Source organism: Ciona intestinalis, chromosome 9, assembly GCF_000224145.3.
Source record: "Ciona intestinalis chromosome 9, KH, whole genome shotgun sequence".
Classification (NCBI taxonomy): domain Eukaryota; kingdom Metazoa; phylum Chordata; class Ascidiacea; order Phlebobranchia; family Cionidae; genus Ciona; species Ciona intestinalis.
The window spans coordinates 6,183,805-6,195,605 of record NC_020174.2 but is presented as its reverse complement, the minus strand read 5'-3'; the positions used below and the strand labels follow the sequence as shown (position 1 = coordinate 6,195,605).

The window sequence follows — 11,801 nt, the reverse complement described above, 5'->3', positions numbered from 1 at the left end:
TGGGTTTTGGATACAGAATCTATTTTAGGCGAGGTCACACGTACCACACGAAAACATGCCCAATACAAAACGACAAAACGCATAGGCCTACGATCAAATTGATTTTCGCCCCATAAGTTAAATGCTTAATCTTCTTTCCTTGTTTAAAAACAACCCAAAAGCAATGAATACATAACACGCTCTTCAAGCGCCCATTTGCAACCAATCTATAAATCATTCAGCAGTTTTCTATTGAAATTTATGGGACTTATGTTACGGCCTAACATAAGCGCCTATACTACAACTAAATAATTTAAATTTCTTTTCGCCCTGACTAAGATAAATGACACGAGTTCTGTGTATCCAGTTAGCGGGCATTATACAACAGTAACCAAACCGCATACACCTAATGTGCTTCGAAAAGGAATCGTTTTTTTCCAGGCAAGTTTAGAAAGCGTTAATCTTTACGTTATTTAAATGCGGTTTGCAGATTAATTGAAAGCAGACAATTTACAGATCAGCCATTTAATTAAAGAGTAAACAAAGTTTCGAGAAAAGCCAAACCGATAATTATTTAAATTTCGTATTCACAGCAAAGTGTATATTATGGCGTGACCTCACTTAACGAGTTTAAAATCAACGCATTTATATAATCCAGCAAAGCCAGTGTTGTCACTTGAATAACGAAACGAATGTAATTCATTTATCCTTGCATGGCGGGGCAACGATAGTCGTCATAAAACGAGAGTTCCGTTTCATACACTTCGAGTCCGCATAAGAGCGGTAACTTTCTAGGTGGATATTTCTTTGTTCCGTTTTTAAACGGCTGATAATTAGAACAACCTATGGGGCCACAGGGTTGGATCAACCACATTTAAGCGTATTACTCGGAGACACATACGCCCACAATGGTAGCAGAACCCAGCCTCGAATCCACTATGCGCTATTAGGTCAACGTTCTAACCACTATTTACCACAGCGCTGAACCGTAAAGATAAACTTTGATTAAAATAATTGATTCATTTCTTGGCAGCTTTTGATTTGCAGACCGATTAAGAAAGTTTAATTCAATAATTTCAGTTGTGACAAAAAGGTTAAGTATTAATAAATTGTTACGTACATCAATTCATATTCTTGCCTTTTTCTTTCGTTTATAATAGCTGAGAGTCTACGGTTTGGCGTGCGTTGGTTTATAACCACATGTAAAGCTAAGTAGGTAGTACAAGTAAATGTCAAGGTCGTCGTTAGTCCTCAAAGAGATAAATTTTCGCAGAAATGCATGACGTTTCCTATCAGCAAACAGAACAGATATACAAGACTTATATTTTAGCATGGCGGAATCGGACAATTAAATTTAATCGCAAAAAGTTGTCGTAAAAGGCGAAATGTTTATTACTTAAGTTGCAATCCCGTCAAAGTAACAACATAAATCGGTCATTTGACGTCAAAACGGCCGCGATAATATATTATGTGAGAATGTGAGTGTTATTATTCAAGCGATGGTAAACCGTTTGATGGCTGACACCATTCGTGTTTCGCAGCTAAACCCGTGCTACGTGTGTTGAATTATATATTTCATTAAACCGGCAGCTTTAGTCTTCTAATCAAGCCATAGAAGCCATGTAAATAAATCTGTTGTACTTTATACGTGCAGTGTTGAAGAAATAGTCGCTGGTATTATTAGATATGCAAATCTAACAACTAAGGTTTCTAAAAAATATTTTTTATATTTTTACGTAACATGTTTTACAATTCTTGTTAAAGCAGTGATAAAGAATGGTTATATGAGCGAAATACAACTTTTACTAAAAGATTTCTAGAGGTATACATGTTTGGGTAAAAAAGATGGGATACCCTTGGCCCCAAAATCCAATATTTCTGATCGTGTTTTAAACAAATAACATTTTTCAAAGACAAATTTCTTAGTTTATATAATTCCTTGAATTTTCTTTGTTTATTACCAAATCTGATAAGAAAATTGCAAACGTATCTCATTTTACCCCAACATATAATCGTTTCCATCATGTATTATGTTCGAAAAAGGATTTTAATGTACAAATAACAACATAATTACAGTGTTGTAATTGGTCGCACGTCAGTTGTGTGTAGGTGTCGATTACAAAACTCGGAAAACCCGAAAATATACAAAGCCTTGTAAATGTGCAGATTAATATGTCGTAACTTCAATAATTTCAGATGATTCACCAAATACTTAGAACGTGTGTGTGTTTAATTGTTCTGAGTGCTCAGGGAAATTGTAATTGGCCAGGTAAGTCCCAATTACGTGTATTGTGAGCTTGTGTACGTGGATATAAAGACCTGACGTTCAGAACTACGCAGTATTTACCCACGAATACACAATTAACTATATTACGCTGAGTTTAACATTAAAATTGTAGGGTATGATATACTAAACAAAATAAAACAGTAGCTTATAGAAGCCTATAATTAACCTAGTTTGATGTAATTAAGCTTCGTACATGATATTATTAAGCCCTTAGGCCTATGATCATTTATTGGTAAGCGAGCGGGCAATTTAAAATCGACACATCTATATAAGATACAAATTGAACATTTTAAAGGAGCGGCCTTGGGCTAAATAAAGCGATATCGAATACGGTTGAACTCTCTGATTTATTTACATCTATAAGTGGCTAATATACCGGCCGTTATATCACTCACTATACCAGCATTTGACCTGGTGTCCTATAAAATTTGTTCCGGGCGTTAATTTTGGTCCGGGCGTGATATTTAACCCGGGTTTAATTGCGCATGCCCTGCAACGCTAACATACGCATGCGCAGAAATGGTGGTCAAATATTATGGAAAGCCAAGAAGTGAGGATAACAATGCTTTTTCGAATCAACTTTTGAACGCCGAACTGTATTTTCGACCATCTGCGCATGCGTAGTACCGCTTCGGCGCATGCGCACTTGCACCCGGACCAAATATTATATCCGTGAGAATAATTTCCGAGATTTTTACAGCGCGAGAAGAGACAGCGGAGTATTGGAACGAAGCAGCTGAAAAAACTTTGCACAAAATCTACGGGAAGGAAAATATAAAGCGAAACCCGGCAAAGAATGTCATTTTGTTAATTGGAGACGGAATGGGTCTATCTACTGCGACAGCGGGTGAGAAGTGAATGTAAAATTAAGGATGTATTATATAGTAAGGTGGGGGACGGAATACCATTGATGGCACATAATATCCAAATATCCTGATCGTGTTTTAAATAGTTAACAACGATCGGTCTATGGGAGTTATGAGGATACGATTTTATAATTTGTTAAATATTCTTTGTTTTCTACCAAATGGGACAAGAAATTATAAATAAAAGGTGTGCCATTTTCCCCACCCTACATACATCACGGCTAACACCTTTCCGAAAGTCGGATGATTATTTTAAGTTGGCGCTCAATAATAAAGTTGCGATTCACCGTTAAAACCATTTTGCAATAAATTTAATTGCTTAGGTGTCTAAATTTACTAATAACCGGGTAAGCTATGTGGTTTTGAAAACACATGTCTGTATAAAATTCTCCTTTTTTTAAATTATAGAGGTAATTCTCGTTTCAGGTCGGATATTAAAAGGACAGAACGAAGGACGGCCCGGGGAAGAAACAGTTTCTGCGCTCGATAAATTTCCGAACGTCGGGTTGTCTAAAGTCTATTGCGGTAAGGTAGTGATTTTTGTTTAAAGGGAAACTGAAGTCAAATTTTATAATTGGTGTAAAGATACAATTTACTGAACTAAATCCACAATTCTATAATTGTTCTGTTTAAACGGTACCGTTTTCGTGTAAATAAATCAGGGTAAATTCGTTAATTATGATTTTCATTTAGCATTTATTTGTTATAAAACTATTCAATACTTCGCACAACCAAACCATACACTCCGCTTTGAAGTCTTGCAACCTCATAATTTATGCATAACAGTCGACAAGCAGTCGCCAGACAGCGCGTCCACGGCCACAGCAATACTTAGTGGAGTTAAAACTAAGTTCGGGGTTCTTGGATTAAACGGGAGGGCCGTGCATAAGAAATGTTCCTCTGCAGCTGGAAACGAAGTCGAAAGTATCCTAACTCGGTCGGCTAATTTAGGTATTCATATATAATACTATATGGGGTAAGATGGGACACCTTTTGCACACAATGTTCAAATATCCTGATCGTGTTTTAAACAATTAACAACAGTCTATGGGAGTCGTGAGGATACGGTTTTATAATTCTTTGAGTGTTCTTTGTTTACTACCAAACGATGCAATAAAAAGAATGAAATATAGACAATTTTACCTCAACATATATATATATATATATACGTAAAGTTTCTTTGAGTTTTATTATACTGTTGTTAAAACTTATCAACCCATTAACAGTGTTGTAGAAACGTAACATAAGATCTCTTTGTTGTGTTTAAACCGCTAAGCTATTTCAAACCTGTATGGTTTGGTACAGGTAAGTCCACAGGGATTGTGACAACCACAGAGGTTCAACATGCAACACCAGCGGCCGCTTACGCTCACTCCGCTTCGCGCGGTTGGTATGTAGATAGTGCAATGAACAGCACCACTAAGAGTGAAGGTTGTAAAGATATATCGCTTCAACTGCTTGCAATGGGAAGAAAGATAAACGTAAGAAATAAACATGTTGTGGATGTATATCAAGCTAATTTGAAATTCAAATTAAATGAATGCAACTTTTATCTTCGCATGGCGGGGTAACGACAGTCATAATAACACAGGTGTTCTGTTTCAGCACCTCGTGCCCGCTTACAAGTTACCAAATATGTAACTTTGCTGGTGACTAATTTTCGCCAAGGGGTTTGGCAAAAATGCTCGCAATCTATTAGATTACCACTCCAAAAACCTAAAAAGGAAAACTTAAACGTCTTATATGAAGAAGATTTATCAAAAACTCAAGTATTGCTTATACATCGGTTTTCCCATAAAGGTAGTCCTTGGGGGCGGAAGAGCATACATGAGACCAGATGGCGCTTACGATGAAGAATATTTCAGCAGAAGACCTGGGATGCGAGATGACGGAAGAGATCTTATCAGGGAATGGAAGAATCTTCAACCATCCAGTAAAGCGAGGTAATACGGGTTCGAGGCTTGGTGCTGCCACTTATTTAGGCGTGTGTTCATTGTGCAACATATGTAACGGTAGATTTTTAAGTGGTAACTCGTATACGGGAACGAACTGTATGGAACAGAACATCTGTTTTATAAGGAATGTCATTACTCCAAACAAACAATAACTTGAACATAAGTTTTGATTGATGAAAATAAAAGAGATGTATGTATGCTTGTGTTTTATAGGTATGTGTGGAGACGTTCAGCTCTAAACGCAGTGAATGCAGACAATACAGACTACTTGCTTGGGCTTTTCCAGCCAAAAGAACTTCGTTACGACCATGACAGAAATAATGATATAGCGGGCGAACCCAGCTTAGAAGAGATGACAGAAAAGGTAAATTAGAATGTTTCAAATATGTTAGCGCGCCTTCTTTGGCCCAGAGTAAATGGGTTCGATGCTCGATGCTGCTAGGATTAATGTGTTGCGGGCGTGTGTACGCTTGGGCAGGATGTTTAACGGCAAATGCTACAACTACCCAGCGGTTCCTAATAGGTTGTATAAATATTACAGATTACAGAATAAGTACAAATCCACAAAAAATAATTACCAACAAAGTTACATGCGTTGGAATATAACTCATAAGCTGGCACGAGGTGTATGAAACAAAATACCCGTGTTATAACGACGGTCATTGCCTCACCAGCATGCAAGGATAAATAAGATACATTAATTTTTTTACATTTTTTTCACAAAGAAACGATCTATTTCCTGCAACAGGCAATACAGATACTTCGAAAAAATCCGAGCGGATACTTTCTGCTTGTCGAAGGCGGTAAAATGGATCACGCACATCATTATAATCAAGCTAATATTGCTCTCCGTGAATTCCTTGTATTCGAAAAGGCGGTACAGGTTAGAAACCAAGGTTTTAATTTTGTCTGTACTGTTATACAGGAATACCATATATGTTGAACACAAAATGTGAACCACTAGAAAAATTAGGAAATTAATATTTTTTCAACATATTTTTTAACAAGATTCGTCAAATCATCAGTTGCATTTATAACCACACACGATGCAATAACGTATTGTTATTTTAATGTCTCAAAACTTTAGCAGCAAAAGTAATTTAGAATATTTTGAATCTAGCCACTATAGCCTGCATTTACACTTAACAACCAAAATAACGTTAATCACATTAGGGAAACACATATTTCCCAAGCTATATATACCTTTAAAAAGGGAATAAATGTTAGAAATAAGAACGGCATGATGGCCCTATATAACGTACATATCACGGTATAGAAGAAGTGAAAACTTAACAGCCATCTTCCCAGAAAGCTATGGATATGACATCAACAGAAGATGCTTTGATTGTTGTAACAGCGGATCATGGACATGTATTTACGTTGGGTGGATATGCTGATAGAGGGAATCCAATCCATGGTACGTAAAGTGGACCAATATATATATAAACTACAGTGTATTACAGTGGGGAAAGTGGGACAATAATCTATAGGGTAATGTCCCATATTTCCTAATCGTGTTTAAACAATTAACAGCACTCTTTTAGAGTCACAGGGTCATTGTTACTACTAAATGTGACGAGAAAATAGAATGAAATCATGGAATATCTAACCTTACGTGCGGTGCTACAGTGCTTATTTTGTTTTATATAGGCTACGCTAGAAATCACAACGAACCTCGAAAGGCAGTTGACAAGCATCAGTATACAAGCATAGCTTATGCGAATGGACCAGGTTATACATTAGACACTGCAACCGGCAAACGAAAGGGAATTACCGGCGATACTACACGTAAGTTACGACTTGTGTATACGAATGCTTATAGTTATGAATGAATGCAACTTGTTTATCCTCGTGGGGCAACCACGACGTCGTTGTAACAAGGATGTTTTATACACCTCGTGCCCGCTAATAATATACCACGTATGTATAAATTAGTGGGTGGTACTTTTTTCTGAATGGCTGACAATTAAACAACCCATTGTGACCATTGGGCTGGAGCAATAGTTAAAATTATATCAACAATCGTTGGAAAAACGTATTGCTCTTCTAGGAGACATTGCTTATCGTTATCAAGCGGCTGTTCCCCTGACGAGCGAGACACACAGCGCTGAGGACACTGTCGTTTTCGCCAGAGGCCCGATGTCTTACCTCTTCAATGGTGTGTACGAACAAAACTACATCGCACACGCATTGATGTTTGCATCTTGTGTTGGTAATACAGTTTAATGTCCGCTTATACGTGAAGGTAAACGTTTTTCTTATATAGGTTCTAACAAAAGCCTTTGCGAGCGACCGGCTACAACAACGACAGAAGTGGTGACTACAACTGCAGGTAACATATATTTCACTATGGTAAATAAATTTAATAATTCTCGCGTGGCCGAAAAACGACAGTCGTTATAACACGGGTGTTCTGTTTTATACACCTCATGCCAACTTACGAGTTACCACGTATGTAACTTATTTATCCTCTCGCGGTGGGAAAACGGTTGTCGTTATAACACGGGTGTTCTGTTTCATATTTGCTTGTATTGCTTAGTAAACTTAGTTTTAATAATCGTTTCTGTATTTAAAGAAACTCCGACGACTAACCCGACGGAGATAATTACGACGACTTTAGCAACAACAACATACGCCGCGACATCGACAGCCACAGTACCGACAACCGACAAGCCGATGGTAAATTTATTACAAATACCTATATAGTGGGGTGGGGTTGGATACGATATACTTTCACTACTTTTTCTCAACCTATTTGGTAGAAAACAAGGAAAAATTAGATTTATATAACCGTAGCCCCACGACTTCAAAAGCGCATTATGGTAGTTGTTTAAAACACCATCAGGCCATATGGGGGTGCTATAACGATCTTTTCTTACCCCACAGTACTATGTTCTATATATAAATTAACGATATAACATATTTAAACAATGCATTTCAGTCTGCAAGTACAACGAATACAGAATCTACCTTCGCTAGCAATATGATGAACGAGTTTGAACAAAAACTTTTTAACGAATCCAACAAATACAGCAACACTGATGCAGTCAGCTACTTAAAACTTACGGCAATTATCCGGTTAAACGGGACGAGTGTGGTCAGTTACGACATGAGTGTCGTCCCATTTGTAAATCAAAGCTCCACCACAACTACTAAGACAACTACAGGGGTACATGAACAGTCAACAAATATTCAAAGTACAGGATACTCGACTTCTAATCCTACGTCAAATTATTCGACATCGCTGACAGAAACTTCGAAAGCCGCTACGTCAGAAACGGTTGCCACTACTGAGTTAGCCAAAAGCACACTCAGGGCCAAAGAAACTACAACTGCAAGTAATGTAGCAACTTCTAAACAAGTAACCACATTCAAACCCACATTTACACCAATGTCAACCGAAAGAAGTACTTACACCAGCATTGTCCCGAACATTACAACCACAGGCGTTAATTTACAATCACGTAACGAAGAAACTACCATCTTGAATGTTCCTACTACAAAGAGTATGAATACAACTACACAGAAAGTACGATTAACCCAACCCACATTTAGTACAACTTCGCTTTCAACGAATACTACACATATAACTTTAACAATATCATCGAAGACTACACAATCTTTGAATACAAAGTATACCAGCCAAAGACTCAATTCTACTATAGCCGAAACTACTACCCAAAAAACTCAAACCGACAGCCCAGAAAACAGGATATTCGAACACATTCGGACAGAGCTAAACGAAATGCAGCGCTGTATGAACCTTGCCGCTCACTCTAGCTTTAAACTAAAGCTGGAAAAACTGATCTCGACAGAAGTAAACAAAACGAAGGAGAAACAGCAAGCCCTGATTATAGCGCTCGCCACAATATCGGCCATGCTGGCGTTAAGTACATTACTTCTACTCGCCCTTCTTATAAGAGGGCGCAGTCGCGTCGAAACGAACAACGTCTCTCGATCGACAAGCGACAGCAGGTTAAGCAATTGCGGCTCCGAAAGGACGATCGGTGCTTGATATTTGGACGTTAGTGACAATATAGATCCTTTTTTGTGGACCAGTTTTGAGCACGTAAGTGGTCATAAAGAACCTTTTGCGTCGAACATTTGTTTTTGATGTTATTTGCGAGACTTCTTTCCGCATATTTTAATTCTCATACCTTCCTAAGTCTCAGGTCTTGTGTATTGGCACACATCTGCTTTCAAGGTGCAATAACATGTGTTCCGTACATTACATAACTGCCTTTTTCGAACAAAAATTCATCAAAGATATTTATTTTTACAGAGAATAATTTTTTTAAGTTAGGAACGAACAAATTTAGTCTTCGATTTTGGGCAAGGGTCGGTTCCAGTCGGGCATAAGGGGTGACGGGTGATCGTAGTTCTTTAGTTTGAACGGATTCTTTGGAGCAGGACGGTCCGTTTTCACCTAAAATTAAAAATGAATGAATGGATTTTACTTATTTATCCTTGCATTGCAGGGTAATGTCAGTTTTATAACATGGGTGTCTTGTTTCACTCAGCTTGTGCCCACTTACAAGTTACCACATATGTGACTTATTTGTCCTCACATGACGAGGCAACGACAGTCGTTATAACACAGGTGTTATTTTTCACACACCTCGTGCCTGCTTACTAGGTGGTGGACGAATATATTTTGTAGATTTTTTTCTCCAATTAAGAAACAGTATGAAGTAAAAAGTGTTACTAAACTACAACATATATATATATATATATAAGTTAAAATCGGAAGTTTTAACTAATGTATTGGAAATATTGATATAACATACCGTTTGATCAAGTTCAACAGCGTTATATTTCTTATCAATTCCCAACTTTTCAAACATGCAACGATCAAATTTGACTTGCTCATCGCGGCAACTGCATAATAGTAGAAAAGTTATTTCAAATCTGTTGATTTCCCCAACTAAACAATAGCATATGAATCAGTACTTACTAGACAAACGATCTTTTGTGATCCCTTTCCAAGCATTTACCAAACGCCACAATTTCATCAGCACATGCGGTTGTCATTTTTCTAAACCAAAAGTGACCATAAATATAACTTGTTGGCCAATTACATCAACCTAACAATGACTGTTATTTGGTGACCAAAAAATGTAAGTTTTAAAAAAACTAATAATTTGGTGCTACGAAAACGTAACCAACAAAAATCAAGTCCAACCACTAGTAGTGCTAGAGAAATATATTTCGCCTAAATGGCAACGTCAGTCTCCCCAAAAGAAGCAGATAAAAATACCGAAAAGTGATAGAATGAAGAAAACAGAGAAACAGAAACTGTGGAAAACTGTATTAACTAAGCTATGATGTTACATCACTGTACTATGCTACTCTGTTTTACTAACTAATCTACACTAGTGAACTTACAAATAAGCTTTACATATAACGTTAAAGGGGATTGTATGTGAAATAGCTTTTAAAATGTACAACAACGTATGCTTTAACACCTTGGCCTTTAACCTATATATAATCCATACTAGAAAAACGCAGTTGCAAAAATAAAAAAAAGCGGTCGCAATATAGCCCTTTTATTTGTTGCTGGTAGTTAAATGAGCTTGACTGCGCATACAACCTAAGTTTTACGTTTCTATAGCCTACACAACAAACAACAACAACATATTAAAAGTTGAAACTCACCTGAAGAAGTTTTCAGCGCAGTCCGACACCTTAATGTTGTATTTCAAACACTTGCGTGGATCCATCTCTTCCTCACGACATAACATGAACTCTTTATTGACCTCGTTGCATTCGTTGGCGTATTGGAACGCTGATGCTTTCAATACATGAGAAGGAACACCAAGCTGTATAAAAGTTAAGGGAATATGTTTTCACAGCCATGCAGAGTATATATTCTGGTTTATGGATCTTTTTGTGTATGTTATAATACAGCTTAAAAGAACAAGTATAAATACCACCCTGTGCAAGAATTTAATTTTTAAATTGAATAGATTTTAGGATGATATTTGTCATATAGAAAGTTAAACGGAAATGATTAAACTTAGTTATCGTTTGATGAAGTTTCTACTGTCGTATTTATGAATTAACAGTAAAGTGAGAGGCTTTAACATAAATGTTTAACAATTGAATTATTCTACTTTGTCTTTAAACATAGCAATTTCACAGTCAGTTCTTTGACAAAAAGCAAACCAAAAAAAACAGAAATAATTATACTTTTTTAACATAAAAAGTTACTGACATCTCCACGTTTTATGTCCTTTAAGATTCCCGCAAGCTCTGGGTCGATTTTCTCTTTTACACCAGCAGCTTCTTCGAATGCAGTTGTGTCGACTGGAACGTGACCGTACGGGTTGATGAAGTTGCCAGGCATTGCCACGTATTTCCTATTACATTACCCGAAACCTACTTTTTTTATCTGTATAAGTTTTTCAATAATACAATAAGCGTTACGGTTATAAATTATATCCTAACATGCATGAAATAAGATACATAAGCTGTTTGCTATTCACCTTTCCAACGAATGCAAAATACAAAGCATTGAAGGGTCAGGAGTGTGTCGCTATTGCGGAAAATGACACTTGGCATATTTTTGAAAAAATTAAAAATAAAATGCATTTCTAGCAGATCCGTATATTTTCTTTGTAGAACAAGTTAATGAGCATACTCCATAAAAAATATAAATAATATATATATTTTTTAAAGTACCTTAAAAGAAAGGTATTATATTATAGCAGCACT

At 36.8% G+C, this 11,801-nt stretch overlaps 2 protein-coding genes across 2 annotated transcripts; one reads left to right on the top strand and one right to left on the bottom strand.

The window, feature by feature from the left end:
• Positions 1-1,003: 1,003 nt before the first annotated feature.
• LOC113474541 (alkaline phosphatase-like) lies at positions 1,004-9,320 on the top strand. The gene is made up of 14 exons (XM_026835982.1): positions 1,004-2,248; positions 2,967-3,113; positions 3,559-3,657; positions 3,919-4,083; positions 4,438-4,613; positions 4,933-5,075; positions 5,301-5,451; positions 5,836-5,970; positions 6,396-6,504; positions 6,738-6,875; positions 7,138-7,299; positions 7,354-7,419; positions 7,663-7,766; positions 8,029-9,320. Exons 1-14 carry the CDS (start codon positions 2,176-2,178, stop codon positions 9,100-9,102), a joined length of 2,742 nt encoding a protein of 913 aa, XP_026691783.1. The 5' UTR covers positions 1,004-2,175; the 3' UTR covers positions 9,103-9,320.
• Positions 9,250-11,488, bottom strand: LOC100185261 (NADH dehydrogenase [ubiquinone] 1 alpha subcomplex subunit 8). Its single transcript, XM_002130514.5, has 5 exons — positions 11,302-11,488; positions 10,743-10,906; positions 10,042-10,122; positions 9,875-9,965; positions 9,250-9,513 (listed from the first exon to the last, which is right to left on the bottom strand). The coding sequence occupies exons 1-5, from the start codon at positions 11,431-11,433 to the stop codon at positions 9,403-9,405; spliced, it is 579 nt and encodes a 192-aa protein (XP_002130550.1). The 5' UTR covers positions 11,434-11,488; the 3' UTR covers positions 9,250-9,402.
• Between the last annotated feature and the right edge of the window lie 313 nt (positions 11,489-11,801).

Bases quoted from the DNA above. Each gene is read 5' to 3' on its own strand.
- LOC113474541 (XM_026835982.1), top strand. From the start codon at position 2,176: ATGATTCACCAAATACTTAGAACGTGTGTGTGTTTAATTGTTCTGAGT. The intron at 5,971-6,395 runs GTTAGAAACCAA...CCATCTTCCCAG, and splicing joins TATTCGAAAAGGCGGTACAG to AAAGCTATGGATATGACATC. The intron at 6,876-7,137 runs GTAAGTTACGAC...TTGCTCTTCTAG, and splicing joins AATTACCGGCGATACTACAC to GAGACATTGCTTATCGTTAT.
- LOC100185261 (XM_002130514.5), bottom strand. From the start codon at position 11,433: ATGCCTGGCAACTTCATCAACCCGTACGGTCACGTTCCAGTCGACACA. The intron at 10,123-10,742 runs GTGAGTTTCAAC...CTTTTGGTTTAG, and splicing joins TGCGCTGAAAACTTCTTCAG to AAAAATGACAACCGCATGTG. The intron at 9,514-9,874 runs GTATGTTATATC...TTTTAATTTTAG, and splicing joins CTGTTGAACTTGATCAAACG to GTGAAAACGGACCGTCCTGC.